This window comes from Oncorhynchus gorbuscha, unplaced genomic scaffold (genome assembly GCF_021184085.1).
Source record: "Oncorhynchus gorbuscha isolate QuinsamMale2020 ecotype Even-year unplaced genomic scaffold, OgorEven_v1.0 Un_scaffold_2722, whole genome shotgun sequence".
In the NCBI taxonomy this organism is placed as follows: Eukaryota; Metazoa; Chordata; class Actinopteri; order Salmoniformes; family Salmonidae; genus Oncorhynchus; species Oncorhynchus gorbuscha.
Genome location: NW_025747156.1, coordinates 51,419 through 67,431, shown reverse-complemented (window position 1 = coordinate 67,431; position 16,013 = coordinate 51,419). Strand labels below are relative to the sequence as shown.

Sequence of the window (16,013 nt, the reverse complement as noted above, 5' to 3'; positions counted from 1 at the left end):
CCACCCGTCCTCTCTCTCTCTCTCCCCCCACCCGTCCTCTCTCTCTCCCCCCCCACCCCGTCCTCTCTCTCTCTCCCCCCACCCGTCCTCTCTCTCTCCCCACCCAGTCCCCCCCACCCCGTCCTCTCTCTCTCTCCCCCCACCCCGTCCTCTCTCTCTCTCCCCCCACCCGTCCTCTCTCTCCCCCCCCACCCCGTCCTCTCTCTCTCCCCCCCCACCTCTCTCTCTCCCCCCACCCGTCCTCTCTCTCTCTCTCTCCCCCCACCCCGTCCTCTCTCTCTCTCTCCCCCCCACCCCGTCCTCTCTCTCTCCCCCCCCCGTCCTCTCTCTCCCCCCACCCGTCCTCTCTCTCTCTCTCCCCCCACCTCCTCCTCTCTCTCTCTCCCCCCCCCCTCCTCTCTCTCTCTCTCTCTCTCCCCCACCTCCTCTCTCTCCCCCACCCGTCCTCTCTCTCTCTCCCCACCTCCTCTCTCTCTCCCCCCCCGTCCTCTCTCTCTCCCCCACCCCGTCCTCTCTCTCTCTCCCCCACCCGTCCTCTCTCTCTCCCCCACCACCTCCTCTCTCTCTCTCTCCCCACCCCGTCCTCTCTCTCTCCCCCCCCACCCCGTCCTCTCCCCCACCCCGTCCTCTCTCTCTCCCCCACCCCGTCCTCCTCTCTCTCTCCCCCCACCCGTCCTCTCTCTCTCTCTCTCCCCCCCCACCCCGTCCTCTCTCTCTCTCCCCCCCACCGTCCTCTCTCTCTCCCCCCCACCCCGTCCCCCCACCCGTCCTCTCTCTCTCCCCCCACCCGTCCTCTCTCTCTCTCCCCCCCCACCCGTCCTCTCTCTCTCTCCCCCCACCCGTCCTCTCTCTCTCCCCCCACCCGTCCTCTCTCTCCCCCCCACCCCGTCCTCTCTCTCTCTCCCACCCACCCCTCTCTCTCTCTCTCCCCACCTCCTCTCTCTCTCTCCCCCCACCCTCCTCTCTCTCTCCCCCACCTCTCTCTCTCTCTCCCCCACCCCGTCCTCTCTCTCTCTCCCCCACACCGTCCTCTCTCTCTCTCCCACCCGTCCTCTCTCTCTCTCCCCCCACCCGTCCTCTCTCTCTCTCCCCCCACCCCGTCCTCTCTCTCTCTCCCCCCACCCCGTCCTCTCTCTCTCTCCCCCACCTCCTCTCTCTCTCTCCCCCCCCACCTCCTCTCTCTCTCTCCCCCCCCACCCGTCCTCTCTCTCTCTCCCCCCCACCTCCTCCTCTCTCTCTCTCTCCCCCCACCCCCCCGTCCTCTCTCTCTCTCTCTCTCCCCCACCCGTCCTCTCTCTCTCTCCCCCACCCCCTCTCTCTCTCTCCCCCCACCGTCCTCTCTCTCTCCCCCCACCCGTCCTCTCTCTCTCTCCCCCACCCGTCCTCTCTCTCCCCCCCACCCGTCCCGTCTCTCTCTCCTCTCTCCCCCCCCCCACCCGTCCTCTCTCTCTCTCCCCCCCCCGTCCTCTCTCTCTCTCCCCCCCCCCTCTCCCCGTCCTCTCTCTCTCTCCCCTCTCTCTCTCTCCCCCCACCCGTCCTCTCTCTCTCTCCCCCCCACCCGTCCTCTCTCTCTCTCTCCCCCCCCACCCGTCCTCTCTCTCTCTCTCTCTCTCTTTCCCCCACCCGTCCTCTCTCTCTCTCCCCCCACCCGTCCTCTCTCTCTCTCCCCCCCCGTCCTCTCTCTCTCTCCCCCCACCCCGTCCTCTCTCTCTCTCTCCCCCCTCCCCCCACCCGTCCTCTCTCTCTCTCCCCCCACCCCGTCCTCTCTCTCTCTCTCCCCCCCCCCTCCCTCTCTCTCTCTCCCCCCACCCGTCCTCTCTCTCTCTCCCCCCACCCGTCCTCTCTCTCCTCCCCCCGTCTCCCCCCCCCCCACCCCGTCCCTCTCTCTCTCCCCCCACCCCGTCCTCTCTCTCTTTCCCCCCCCACCCGTCCTCTCTCTCTCTCTCCCCCCACCCGTCTCTCTCCCCCCCCACCCCGTCCTCTCTCTCTCTCCCCCCCCACCCGTCTCTCTCTCTCCCCCCACCCGTCCTCTCTCTCTCCCCCCCCCACCTCTCTCTCTCTCTCCCCCACCCCGTCCTCTCTCTCCCCCCACCCGTCCTCTCTCTCTCCCCCACCCTCCTCTCTCTCCCCCCACCTCTCCCTCTCCTCCCCCCCCATTCCTCTCTCTCTCTCCCCCCACCCGTCCTCTCTCTCCCCCCACCCGTCCTCTCTCTCCCCCCACCCCGTCCTCTCTCTCTCCTCTCCCCACCCCACCTCCTCTCTCTCTCTCCCCCCCACCCACGTCCTCTCTCTCTCTCTCCCCCACCCCTCTCTCTCTCTCTCTCTCCCCCCACCCGTCCTCTCTCTCTCTCCCCCACCCGTCCTCTCTCTCTCTCCCCACCCGTCCTCTCTCTCTCTCCCCCCACCCGTCCTCTCTCTCTCCCCCCCCAGTCCTCTCTCTCTCTCCCCACCGTCCTCTCTCTCTCCCCCCACCCACCCCGTCCTCTCTCTCCCCACCCCGTCCTCTCTCTCTCCCCCCCCCCCCGTCCTCTCTCTCTCTCCCCCCCGTCCCCTCCCGTCCTCTCTCTCTCTCCCCCCCACCCCGTCCTCTCTCTCTCCCCCCACCGTCCTCTCTCTCTCTCCCCCCACCGTCCTCTCTCTCTCTCCCCCACCCGTCCTCTCTCTCTCTCCCCCCCTCCAGTCCTCTCTCTCCCCCCCACCTCCTCTCTCTCTCTCCCCCCACCTCCTCTCTCTCTCCCCCCACCTCCTCCTCTCTCTCTCCCCCACCGTCCTCTCTCTCTCTCCCCCACACCGTCCTCTCTCTCTCTCCCCCACCCGTCCTCTCTCTCTCTCTCCCCCCCCCGTCCTCTCTCTCTCTCTCCCCCCACCCGTCCTCTCTCTCTCCCCCCACCCGTCCTCTCTCTCTCTCCCCCACCGTCCTCTCTCTCTCCCCCCACCCGTCCTCTCTCTCTCTCCCCCCACCCGTCCTCTCTCTCTCTCCCCCACCGTCCTCTCTCTCTCTCCCCACCTCCTCTCTCTCTCTCTCCCCACCTCCTCTCTCTCTCTCCCCCCCTCCTCTCTCTCTCTCTCCCCACCTCCTCTCTCTCTCCCCCCCACCCGTCCTCTCTCTCTCTCCCCCCTCCTCTCTCTCTCTCTCTCCCCCCCGTCCTCTCTCTCTCCCCCACCCGTCCTCTCTCTCTCTCCCCCACCCCTCCTCTCTCTCTCTCCCCACCCCGTCCTCTCTCTCTCTCCCCCACCGTCCTCTCTCTCTCTCCCCACCCCGTCCTCTCTCTCTCTCCCCCCCCACCCTCTCCTCTCTCTCTCTCCCCCCACCCCGTCCTCTCTCTCTCTCTCCCCCACCCCGTCCCTCTCTCTCTCCCCCCCACCCGTCCTCTCTCTCTCTCCCCCCACCCGTCCTCTCTCTCTCTCCCCCCACCCCCACCCGTCCTCTCTCTCTCTCCCCCCACCCGTCCTCTCTCTCTCTCTCCCCCCCACCCCGTCCTCTCTCTCTCTCCCCCCACCCGTCCTCTCTCTCTCCCCCCACCCGTCCTCTCTCTCTCTCCCCCCCCCCGTCCTCTCTCTCTCTCCCCCCCACCCCGTCCTCTCTCTCTCTCCCCCCCCCGTCCTCTCTCTCTCTCCCCCCACCCGTCCTCTCTCTCTCTCCCCCCCCCACCCGTCCTCTCTCTCTCCCCCCCACCCGTCCTCTCTCTCTCCCCCCACCCGTCCTCTCTCTCTCTCCCCCCACCCGTCCTCTCTCTCTCTCCCCCCACCCGTCCTCTCTCTCCCCCCACCCGTCCTCTCTCTCTCCCCCACCCGTCCTCTCTCTCTCTCCCCCCCCCCCGTCCTCTCTCTCTCTCTCCCCCCCCCACCCGTCCTCTCTCTCTCTCTCCCCCCCCCCACCCGTCCTCTCTCTCTCTCCCTCTCCCCCACCTCCTCTCTCTCTCCCTCCCTCCAGGATGAGGACATGGCCCTGCAGCAGGAGGAGGAGGATGACATGGTGGATGTGATCTGGAGACAGCTGCTGTCTGCCTGTCCCTGGCTGGAGGAGCAGGGGAGGGGGTTCAGGGTGGGGGTAGTGGGGTGATGGAGGGTCTGATCCGGGTCTGGAGGAGGGTGGTGGACAGGATCTTCAGTCTCTACAGGGTCTCCTGCGGTGCCTACTTCACCTTCCTCAAACTTAACGCTGGACAGGTGGGTGGAACTCAGTCTCTCTCCAGGGGAGACTGGGACTGGCAGGGGGTACTGGCAGGGGGACTGGGACTGGCAGGGGGGACTGGGACTGGCAGGGGGGACTGGGACTGGCAGGGGGGACTGGGACTGGCAGGGGGGACTGGTTAGTCAGGGACTATTTCCATGGGAATTTTCCTTTGGGTGTTCTTTTTAGTCGAAGATGAAGTTTAATCTGTCTGGGAGCCCTACGAGTTCTGTCTAGTTAATCTGTCTGGGAGCCCTACGAGTTCTGTCTAGTTAATCTGTCTGGGAGCCCTACGAGTTCTGTCTAGTTAATCTGTCTGGGAGCCCTACGAGTTCTGTCTGGTTAATCTGTCTGGGAGCCCTACGAGTTCTGTCCAGTTAATCTGTCTGGGAGCCTTACGAGTTCTGTCTAGTTAATCTGTCTGGGAGCCCTACGAGTTCTGTCTAGTTAATCTGTCTGGGAGCCCTACGAGTTCTGTCTGGTTAATCTGTCTGGTTAATCTGTCTGGGAGCCCTACGAGTTCTGTCTAGTTAATCTGTCTGGGAGCCCTACGAGTTCTGTCTAGTTAATCTGTCTGGTTAATCTGTCTGGTTAATCTGTCTAGTTAATCTGTCTGTCTAAGAGTTCTGTCTAGTTAATCTGTCTGGGAGCCCTACGAGTTCTGTCTACAAGATGAATGTTAAAGTAGAATGTCCCGGTATTGCTATTCACTTGACTGTTTCTATTCATCTAGAACTTGTGAAAGTTTGGGATGTTGTAGGAAGATGCCTTCTCTTATAGCCTTGTCCCTTTCCCTGCATCTCTCCCATCCATCCATCTCTTCCTCCATCCCTCCATGTCTCTCCTCTTCCTCCGTCAGGTTCCCATCGATGAGGATGACCCCAAGCTGCTGCTGACCAATCAGAACAGCAAGCAGAGTAACGACGATATCATCGTCATGGCGACGCTGCGGTTGCTACGGCTGCTGGTGAAGCACGCCGGGGAGCTGAGGGAGGGGCTTGAGCTTGGGCTCGCCTCAACCCCCACCGCCCCCTGGAGAGGTAACACACTGACCCCCACCGCCCCTGGAGAGGTAACACACAGACCCCCACGGCCCCCAGAGAGGTAACACACTGACCCCCACTGGCCCCTAGGGAGGTAACACACTGACCCCCACTGGCCCCTAGGGAGGTAACACACTGACCCCCACTGGCCCCTAGGGAGGTAACACACTGACCCCACTGGCCCCTAGGGAGGTAACACACTGACCCCCACTGGCCCCTAGGGAGGTAACACACTGACCCCCACTGGCCCCTGGAGAGGTAACACACTGACCCCACTGGCCCCTGGAGAGGTAACACACTGACCCCACTGGCCCCTGGAGAGGTAACACACACAGACCCCACCTCTCCTGTCTCCTGCTAATTCAACCCCTCTCCCCCCAGCTGTTCTCTCTCCTGTCTCCTGCTAATTCAACCCCTCTCCCCCCAGCTGTTCTCTCTCCTGTCTCCTGCTAATTCAACCCCTCTCTCCTCTCCCCCAGGCATTATCCCCAGCTGTTCTCTCTCCTGTCTCCTGCTAATTCAACCCCTCTCCCCCACCCAGCTGTTCTCTCTCTTGTCTCCTGCTAATTCAACCCTCTCCCTCCAGGCATCATCCCCCAGCTGTTCTCTCTCCTGTCTCCTGTTAATTCAACCCCTCTCCCCTCCAGGCATCATCCCCCAGCTGTTCTCTCGTCTGAACCATCCAGAGGCTTACATCAGACAGAGTATCTGTAGTCTGCTGTGTCGCGTTGCCCAGGACTCACCACACCTCATCCTGTACCCTGCTATAGTCGGATCACTGTCTCTGGGAGGAGAGGCCCAGCACGCAGGTACACACACACACACACTAGAGGTCGACCGATTAATTCGGGACGATTTCAAGTTTTCATAACAATCGGTAAATGGCATTTTTGGACACCGATTCTGGCCGATTACATTGCAATCCACGAGGAGACTGAGTGGCAGGCTGACCACCTGTTACTCCACGAGGAGACTGAGTGGCAGGCTGATCACCTGTTACTCCACGAGGAGACTGAGTGGCAGGCTGACCACCTGTTACTCCACGAGGAGACTGAGTGGCAGGCTGACCACCTGTTACTCCACGAGGAGACTGTGTGGCAGGCTGATCACCTGTTACTCCACGAGGAGACTGAGTGGCAGGCTGATCACCTGTTACTCCACGAGGAGACTGAGTGGCAGGCTGATCACCTGTTACTCCACGAGGAGACTGAGTGGCAGGCTGACCACCTGTTACTCCACGAGGAGACTGCGTGGCAGGCTGATCACCTGTTACTCCACGAGGAGACTGCGTGGCAGGCTGATCACCTGTTACTCCACGAGGAGACTGAGTGGCAGGCTGACCACCTGTTACTCCACGAGGAGACTGCGTGGCAGGCTGACCACCTGTTACTCCACGAGGAGACTGAGTGGCAGGCTGACCACCTGTTACTCCACGAGGAGACTGGGTGGCAGGCTGACCACCTGTTACTCCACAAGGAGACTGAGTGGCAGGCTGACCACCTGTTACTCCACGAGGAGACTGAGTGGCAGGCTGACCACCTGTTACTCCACGAGGAGACTGAGTGGCAGGCTGACCACCTGTTACTCCACGAGGAGACTGAGTGGCAGGCTGACCACCTGTTACTCCACGAGGAGGCTGTGTGGCAGGCTGACCACCTGTTACTCCACGAGGAGACTGAGTGGCAGGCTGACCACCTGTTACTCCACGAGGAGACTGAGTGGCAGGCTGACCACCTGTTACTCCACGAGGAGACTGAGTGGCAGGCTGACCACCTGTTACTCCACGAGGAGACTGAGTGGCAGGCTGATCACCTGTTACTCCACGAGGAGACTGCGTGGCAGGCTGACCACCTGTTACTCCACGAGGAGACTGAGTGGCAGGCTGACCACCTGTTACTCCACGAGGAGACTGAGTGGCAGGCTGACCACCTGTTACTCCACGAGGAGACTGAGTGGCAGGCTGACCACCTGTTACTCCACGAGGAGACTGAGTGGCAGGCTGATCACCTGTTACTCCACGAGGAGACTGAGTGGCAGGCTGATCACCTGTTACTCCACGAGGAGACTGAGTGGCAGGCTGATCACCTGTTACTCCACGAGGAGACTGAGTGGCAGACTGACCACCTGTTACGCGAGTGCAGCAAGGAGCCAAGGATAAGTTGCTAGCTGGCATTATACTTACCATATAAAAAACAATCTTCACATAATCACTAGTTAACTACACATGGTTGATGATATTACTAGTGTAACTAGCTTGTCCTGTGTTGCATATAATCGATGCGGTGCCTGTTAATTTATCATCAAATCACAGCCTACTTCACTAAAGGGGTGATGATTTAACAAAAGCACAATCGTTGCACAAATGTACCTAAACATCAATGTCCCTCACGATAAACATCAATGTCCCTCATGATAAACATCAATGTCCCTCACGATAAACATCAATGTCCCTCACGATAAACATCAATGTCCCTCACGATAAACATCAATGTCCCTCACGATAAACATCAATGTCCCTCACGATAAACATCAATGTCCCTCACGATAAACATCAATGTCCCTCACGATAAACATCAATGTCCCTCACGATAAACATCAATGTCCCTCACGATAAACATCAATGTCCCTCACGATAAACATCAATGTCCCTCACGATAAACATCAATGTCCCTCACGATAAACATCAATGTCCCTCACGATAAACATCAATGTCCCTCACGATAAACATCAATGCCTTTCTTAAAATCAATACACACAAGAATATATATTTTTTTTAACCTGCATTTTTAGTTAAAATAAATTCACGTTAGCAGGCAATATTAACTAGATAAATTGTGTCACTTCTCTTGCGTTCTGTGCAACAGAGTCAGCATCAACAACAGTTAGGAGCGAGGAGAGGACGGAAGCTATACTGTTACATTGGCAATACTATAGTGCCTATAAGAACATCCAATAGTCAAAGGTATATGAAATACAAATGGAAGAGAGAAATAGCCCTATAATTACTTTAATAACTACAACCTTAAACTTCGTACCTGGGAATATTGAACCACCAGCTTTCATATGTTCTGATGTTCTGAGCAAGGAACTTAAACGTTAGCTTTTTTACATGGCACATATTGCACTTTTACTTTTTTTAAAACCTTCTCCGACATTGTGTTTTTGCATTATTTAAACCAAATTGTCTCAACTAGCCATAACATCTTTGTCTCCCAGGAAACAAGCTCCCGTCGGCCCTGCCCACCTTCCTGGGCAGCATGCAGGGGGAGGGGCTGTGTGAGGAAGGGGAGGGGACACTGGGCAGTAACCCCGCCTCCCAGGAGGAAGATGGGCGGGGTGAGGAGTTTCCTGCACTGTGTTCCAGCCAGGACCAGGCCATGATGCATGACTGCTACAGCAAGATAGTGGACAAGCTGTCTGCAGCCAACCCCACTATGGTGTTACAGGTAAACACTTCCCCCTACCACAACCCCACTATGGTGTTACAGGTAAACACTTCCCCCTACCACAACCCCACTATGGTGTTACAGGTAAACACTTCCCCCTACCACAACCCCACTATGGTGTTACAGGTAAACACTTCCCCCTACCACAACCCCACTATGGTGTTACAGGTAAACACTTCCCCCTACCACAACCCCACTATGGTGTTACAGGTAAACACTTCCCCTACCACAACCCCACTATGGTGTTACAGGTAAACACTTCCCCCTACCACAACCCCACTATGGTGTTACAGGTAAACACTTCCCCTACCACAACCCCACTATGGTGTTACAGGTAAACACTTCCCCTACCACAACCCCACTATGGTGTTACAGGTAAACACTTCCCCCTACCACAACCCCACTATGGTGTTACAGGTAAACACTTCCCCTACCACAACCCCACTATGGTGTTACAGGTAAACACTTCCCCCTACTGCAGCCAACCACATTATGGTGTTACAGGTAAACACTTCCCCCTACTGCAGCCAACCCCACTATGGTGTTACAGGTAAACACTTCCCCCCTACTGCAGCCAACCCCACTATGGTGTTACAGGTAAACACTTCCCCTACTGCAGCCAACCCCACTGTGGTGTTACAGGTAAACACTTCCCCCCTACTGCAGCCAACCCCACTATGGTGTTACAGGTAAACACTTCCCCCTACTGCAGCCAACCCCACTGTGGTGTTACAGGTAAACACTTCCCCCCTACTGCAGCCAACCCCACTATGGTGTTACAGGTAAACACTTCCCCCTACTGCAGCCAACCCCACTATGGTGTTACAGGTAAACACTTCCCCCTACCACAACCCCACTATGGTGTTACAGGTAAACACTTCCCCCTACTGCAGCCAACCACATTATGGTGTTACAGGTAAACACTTCCCCTACTGCAGCCAACCCCACTATGGTGTTACAGGTAAACACTTCCCCTACTGCAGCCAACCCCACTATGGTGTTACAGGTAAACACTTCCCCCTACTGCAGCCAACCCCACTGTGGTGTTACAGGTAAACACTTCCCCCTACTGCAGCCAACCCCACTATGGTGTTACAGGTAAACACTTCCCCCTACTGCAGCCAACCCCACTGTGGTGTTACAGGTAAACACTTCCCCCTACTGCAGCCAACCCCACTATGGTGTTACAGGTAAACACTTCCCCTACTGCAGCCAACCCCACTATGGTGTTACAGGTAAACACTTCCCCCTACCACAACCCCACTATGGTGTTACAGGTAAACACTTCCCCCTACTGCAGCCAACCCCACTATGGTGTTACAGGTAAATACTTCCCCCTACTGCAGCCAACCCCACTATGGTGTTACAGGTAAACACTTCCCCCTACCACAACCCCACTATGGTGTTACAGGTAAACACTTCCCCCTACCACAACCCCACTATGGTGTTACAGGTAAACACTTCCCCCTACTGCAGCCAACCCCACTATGGTGTTACAGGTAAACACCCCCCTACTGCAGCCAACCCCACATTGGTGTTAAGGTAAACACTTCCCCCTACTGCAGCCAACCCCACTGTGGTGTTACAGGTAAACACTTCCCCCGCTACTGCAGCCAACCCCATTATGGTGTTACAGGTAAATACTTCCCCCTACTGCAGCCAACCCCACTATGGTGTTACAGGTAAACACTTCCCCCTACTGCAGCCAACCCCACTATGGTGTTACAGGTAAACACTTCCCCCTACTGCAGCCAACCCCACTATGGTGTTACAGGTAAACACTCCCCCCCCTACTGCAGCCAACCCCACTATGGTGTTACAGGTAAACACTTCCCCCTACCACAACCCCACTATGGTGTTACAGGTAAACACTTCCCCCTACTGCAGCCAACCCCACTATGGTGTTACAGGTAAACACTTCCCCTACTGCAGCCAACCCCATTATGGTGTTACAGGTAAATACTTCCCCCTACCACAACCCCACTATGGTGTTATAGGTAATTATACTGGTGTTACAGCTAAATGCTTCTGCTCATTACTGGTGTTACAGTTAATTATGTCCCCCTAGTCCTAGCTATAGGCTCCCCACTCATGCTGCACATAATTATACCCTCTTGAATCATGTTACGTGGCGTGTAGAGGTTTTTGAAATGGTGAATGAATGTACTGTCCTTACTGGGGTACAACTATTTCCAAACTAGGGGAGATCAATTATCCTCGTTTAACTAGCTATTAAACACCATCCGGCATTCAGAGAAAGTGACCTGATATATATACAACGTTATTGGTGATAATATGGTGCAAACCATCATGTCCAATATGCTGTTTTCAAAGCTGATTGTCACCAATAAGTTTAATTCACTGGGTTACATGGTTTTGCCTTTCCCTCTGCGAACTGACTATGCATCTCCGTGGGCTGTGTGTCTGTCCGTGGGTCCCCAGGTGCAGATGCTAGTGGGAGAGCTTCCTGTGCTAACCACGTGTGACTCTCTGTGTGACTCTCTGTGTGACTCTCTGTGTGACTCTCTGTGTGACTCTCTTTGTGTCCGTACTGGGGAGGTCCAGATGTTAGTGGGAGAGCTTCCTGTGCTAACCACATGTGACTCTGTGTGTCCGTCCTGGGGAGGTCCAGATGTTAGTGGGAGAGCTTCCTGTGCTAACCACATGTGACTCTGTGTGTCCGTCCTGGGGAGGTCCAGATGTTAGTGGGAGAGCTTCCTGTGCTAACCACATGTGACTCTGTGGGTCCCCAGGTCCAGATGCTAGTAGGAGAGCTTCCTGTGCTAACCACATGTGACTCTGTGTGTCCCCAGGTGCAGATGCTAGTGGGAGAGCTTCCTGTGCTAACCACATGTGACTCTGTGTGTCCCCAGGTCCAGATGCTAGTAGGAGAGCTGCGGCGCGTGACTCTGCTGTGGGATGAGTTGTGGCTGGGCGTCCTGCAGCAGCAACACATGCACGTCCTGCGCAGGATCCAACAGCTGGAGGACGAGGTCAAGAGAGTACAGAACAACAACACTCTACGCAAGTGAGTCACACACACACACACACACACACACACACACACACACACACACACACACTACTAGGGTACACACTACGCAAGTGAGGCACACGCTACTAGGGCACACGCTACTAGGGCACACGAAGTATAGGATTTTATTAATCAAACACCGGTTTCAGAATGACCCCAACTCCCAGTCACAAAACAGTTCATTAATGCAAATAATTAGAGGTTAGTCCCTGTCTCGGGTACTGGGTAGCCTCGGCCCTGTCTCGGGTACTGGGTAGCCTCGGCCCTGTCTCGGGTACTGGGTAGCCTCGGCCCTGTCTCGGGTACTGGGTAGCCTCGGCCCTGTCTCGGGTACTGGGTAGCCTCGGCCCTGTCTCGGGTACTGGGTAGCCTCGGCCCTGTCTCGGGTACTGGGTAGCCTCGGCCCTGTCTCGGGTACTGGGTAGCCTCGGCCCTGTCTCGGGTACTGGGTAGCCTCGGCCCTGTCTCGGGTACTGGGTAGCCTCGGCCCTGTCTCGGGTACTGGGTAGCCTCGGCCCTGTCTCGGGTACTGGGTAGCCTCGGCCCTGTCTCGGGTACTGGGTAGCCTCGGCCCTGTCTCGGGTAGCTGGGTAGCCTCTGGCCCTGTCTCGGGTACTGGGTAGCCTCGGCCCTGTCTCGGGTACTGGGTAGCCTCGGCCCTGTCTCGGGTACTGGGTTTCATTCTGACCCTCTGCACTTCTCACTCGCTAACTATACAACACTGTCCTGTCTCAACATGTATGTTTTAACCCCAGTCAAAGGAACATAGATGAACAGTGTGTCTCCTCTGTCAGGGAGGAGAAGGTGGCCATCATGTGTGAGAAGCACTCCGCTCTGATGCGTCCCGTGGTGTTCGCTCTGGACCACGTGAGGAGCATCACCACGACGCCTGCCGAGACCCCCCACGAGACCTGGTTCCAGCAGACCTACGGGGACGCCATCACCTCGGCCCTGGAGAGACTGAAGAGCCCTCACAACCCGGCCAACCCAGCCAGCAGCTGGGTCCCGTTCAAACAGGTAGGACCAGGACCGTGGGGGGGGTTGTGTTCCCTGAGGGGGTAGGGTGTTCCCTGAGGGGGTAGGGTGTTCCCTGAGGGGGTAGGGTGTTCCCTGAGGGGGTAGGGTGTTCCCTGAGGGGGTAGGGTGTTCCCGTTCAAACAGGTAGGACCAGGACCCTGGGGGGTTGTGTTCCCTGGGGGGTAGGGTGTTCCCGTTCAAACAGGTAGGACCAGGACCGTGGGGGGTTGTGTTCCCTGAGGGGTTAGGTTGTGTTCCCTGAGGGGTTAGGTTGTGTTCCCTGAGGGGTTAGGTTGTGTTCCCTGAGGGGGGTAGGTTGTGTTCCCTGAGGGGGTAGGTTGTGTTCCCTGAGGGGGGGTAGGTTGTGTTCCCTGAGGGGGGGTAGGTTGTGTTCCCTGAGGGGGGGTAGGTTGTGTTCCCTGAGGGGGGGTAGGTTGTGTTCCCTGAGGGGGGGTAGGTTGTGTTCCCTGAGGGGGTAGGTTGACGTTGCCACTATAAGCTGGTTAAATGGTTAAAGGTAGACTAGGGGAGATGACGTTAAAATGAACAGCACCGCAGATATTGAGATTTCTAGCTGATGACAAATGGTCTTTGAATCGGTAACTGGGTAAAAATAAGATGCTCATATTGACAAGGAGAATATTAGCATCGTAAAGACGAGAGAGAGAAACCCAGCTGGCTAGGCGTGTCTGGTTCTGGCTGACTGTCTACTGAGCTTGTTATCAAAACCAAAGTTCATTTCGCCCGCATCTTATACATCAGAATAAATACTTTAAAAATGTAAATATTATAATTACCAACGTAAAAACATTGTGGACAGTTTCTTACCCTAATGTTACCGTCCTGGTCTCAATGACAGAGCTGTCAACTTGAGAGAAACCTTTTCAGGTCCAGTGGGTCCAGGTGCCACTGTCAGTCCCCGTGCCTCAACTCTGTTTGCTCAAACCTGCCAAGGATGCATTGGGAAAGGGGAGTCAGTTGTTACTATGGCAATTCCAGTTGTTACTATGGCAATTCCAGTTGTTACTATGGCAATTCCAGTTGTTACTATGGCAATTCCAGTTGTTACTATGGCAATTCCAGATGTTACTATGGCAATTCCAGATGTTACTATGGCAATTCCAGTTGTTACTATGGCAATTCCAGTTGTTACTATGGCAATTCCAGTTGTTACTATGGCAATTCCAGTTGTTACTATGGCAATTCCAGATGGTGATACCCATACTGTTAGGGTCTCACTATAGCATTTCCAGATGGTGATACCCATACTGTTAGGGTCTCACTATAGCATTTCCAGATGGTGCTACCCATACTGTTAGGGTCTCACTATAGCATTTCCAGATGGTGCTACCCATACTGTTAGGGTCTCACTATAGCATTTCCAGATGGTGATACCCATACTGTTAGGGTCTCAACAAACAGAGTAAAAAAAACTCACGGACGACCTAGAAAAAGCTCAAACCCAAGTTTATTCAGCCGCTCCTTCTATGTTAAATGGAGATGTTTCTATGTTAAATGGAGATGTTTCTATGCTAAATGGAGATGTTTCTATGCTAAATGGAGATGTTTCTATGTTAAATGGAGATGTTTCTATGTTAAATGGAGATGTTTCTATGCTAAATGGAGATGTTTCTATGCTAAATGGAGATGTTTCTATGCTAAATGGAGATGTTTCTATGCTAAATGGAGATGTTTCTATGTTAAATGGAGATGTTTCTATGTTAAATGGAGATGTTTCTATGCTAAATGGAGATGTTTCTATGCTAAATGGAGATGTTTCTATGTTAAATGGAGATGTTTCTATGTTCTGATCCTAGATCTGTGTTTAGTTTTAGGGGATTGAAGACATCTCTTCACTTCCTGAAGTGTTTCCAGTCCCCTTTAAGATTAGGGTTGGGGGAAGGGAAGCTGATCCTAGATCTGTGCTCAGGGTAAACTTGGTCCGTGTCTGTGTGTCCAATGTATCTGAAACCTTTTAAAATGTATACTGTACTTTTTTTATTGAAGTGGATTTAAATGAAAGTTTTAAATTGTCTCCTAGATCATGCTGAGTCTCCAGCAGAGGGCTCAGAAGAGGACCAGCTATCTGCTGCGTCTGGACCACATCAGCCCCCGCCTGGCTGCCATGGCGACCACTGAGATGGCGTTGCCGGGCGAGGTGTCGGCAACGGACGCGTTGACCATCCAAAGTGTTGGCAACACCATCACCATCCTGCCGACCAAGACCAAACCCAAGAAACTACACTTCCTGGGCTCCGACGGACGCAACTACCCTTACCTCTTCAAAGGTAGAGACCACACACACACACACACACACACACACACACACACACACACACACACACACACACACACACACACACACACACACACACGATGAACGCAACTACCCTTACCTCTTCAAAGGTAGCGAACACACACACACACACACACACACACACACACGATGAACGCAACTACCCTTACCTCTTCAAAGGTAGCGACCACACACACACACACACACACACACACACACACACACACACACACACACACACACACACACACACACGATGAACGCAACTACCCTTACCTCTCTGATTTGACCCTCATCTATTCCTCCCTCTCCTTCCTCCTCTCCTCTCTCTCTCTCTCTCTCTCTCTCTCTCTCTCTCTCTCTCTCTCTCTCTCTCTCTCTCTCTCTCTCTCTCTCTCTCCCTCTTTCAGGTCTGGAGGACCTCCACCTAGATGAGCGAATCATGCAGTTCCTTTCCATAGTCAACACCATGTTCACCAAGGTACGTTCTATAGTCAACACCATGTTCACCAAGGTAACATCATTGATCGATCGGTTAAAATACGAGGCTGGTCCAGCCAGAGACAACACAGAGTACAGGGTATGGGTCCTGTGCCGGTCCAGCCAGAGACAACACAGAGTACAGGGTATGGGTCCTGTGCCGGTCCAGCCAGAGACAACACAGAGTACAGGGTATGGGTCCTGTGCCGGTCCAGCCAGAGACAACACAGAGTACAGGGTATGGGTCCTGTGCCGGTCCAGCCAGAGACAACACAGAGTACAGGGTATGGGTCCTGTGCCGGTCCAGCCAGAGACAACACAGAGTACAGAGTACGGGGGCTTGTGTAGTTCAACTGTGAAAAAATACACCAAACATTAAAAAAATACATTTAAAAAAGATTTCACAAATAATAGAAGTAGTACAACAGGTGATTAACCCTGAAGGCCTGTTCCAGTAATATTAACTGCTGCTGGGAAAGACGGGCTGTTTCATGTGGTCGTACGACTGCTGCTGTTGTCTACA

The 16,013-nt window shown here is 55.2% G+C and overlaps 1 protein-coding gene across 1 annotated transcript in view; it reads left to right on the top strand.

Annotated features, from left to right (window-relative positions):
- Window positions 1–3,934: 3,934 nt before the first annotated feature.
- LOC124026390 (serine/threonine-protein kinase SMG1-like) overlaps window positions 3,935–16,013 on the top strand; it is a gene marked incomplete at both ends in the record, with an annotated part of 61,144 nt that continues 49,065 nt past the window's right edge. The window contains 9 exon segments of the mRNA XM_046339414.1: window positions 3,935–4,048; window positions 4,051–4,170; window positions 5,034–5,214; window positions 5,865–6,026; window positions 8,434–8,663; window positions 11,537–11,691; window positions 12,492–12,714; window positions 14,756–15,002; window positions 15,421–15,491. Coding sequence (XP_046195370.1) covers window positions 3,935–4,048; window positions 4,051–4,170; window positions 5,034–5,214; window positions 5,865–6,026; window positions 8,434–8,663; window positions 11,537–11,691; window positions 12,492–12,714; window positions 14,756–15,002; window positions 15,421–15,491 — 1,503 coding nt within the window.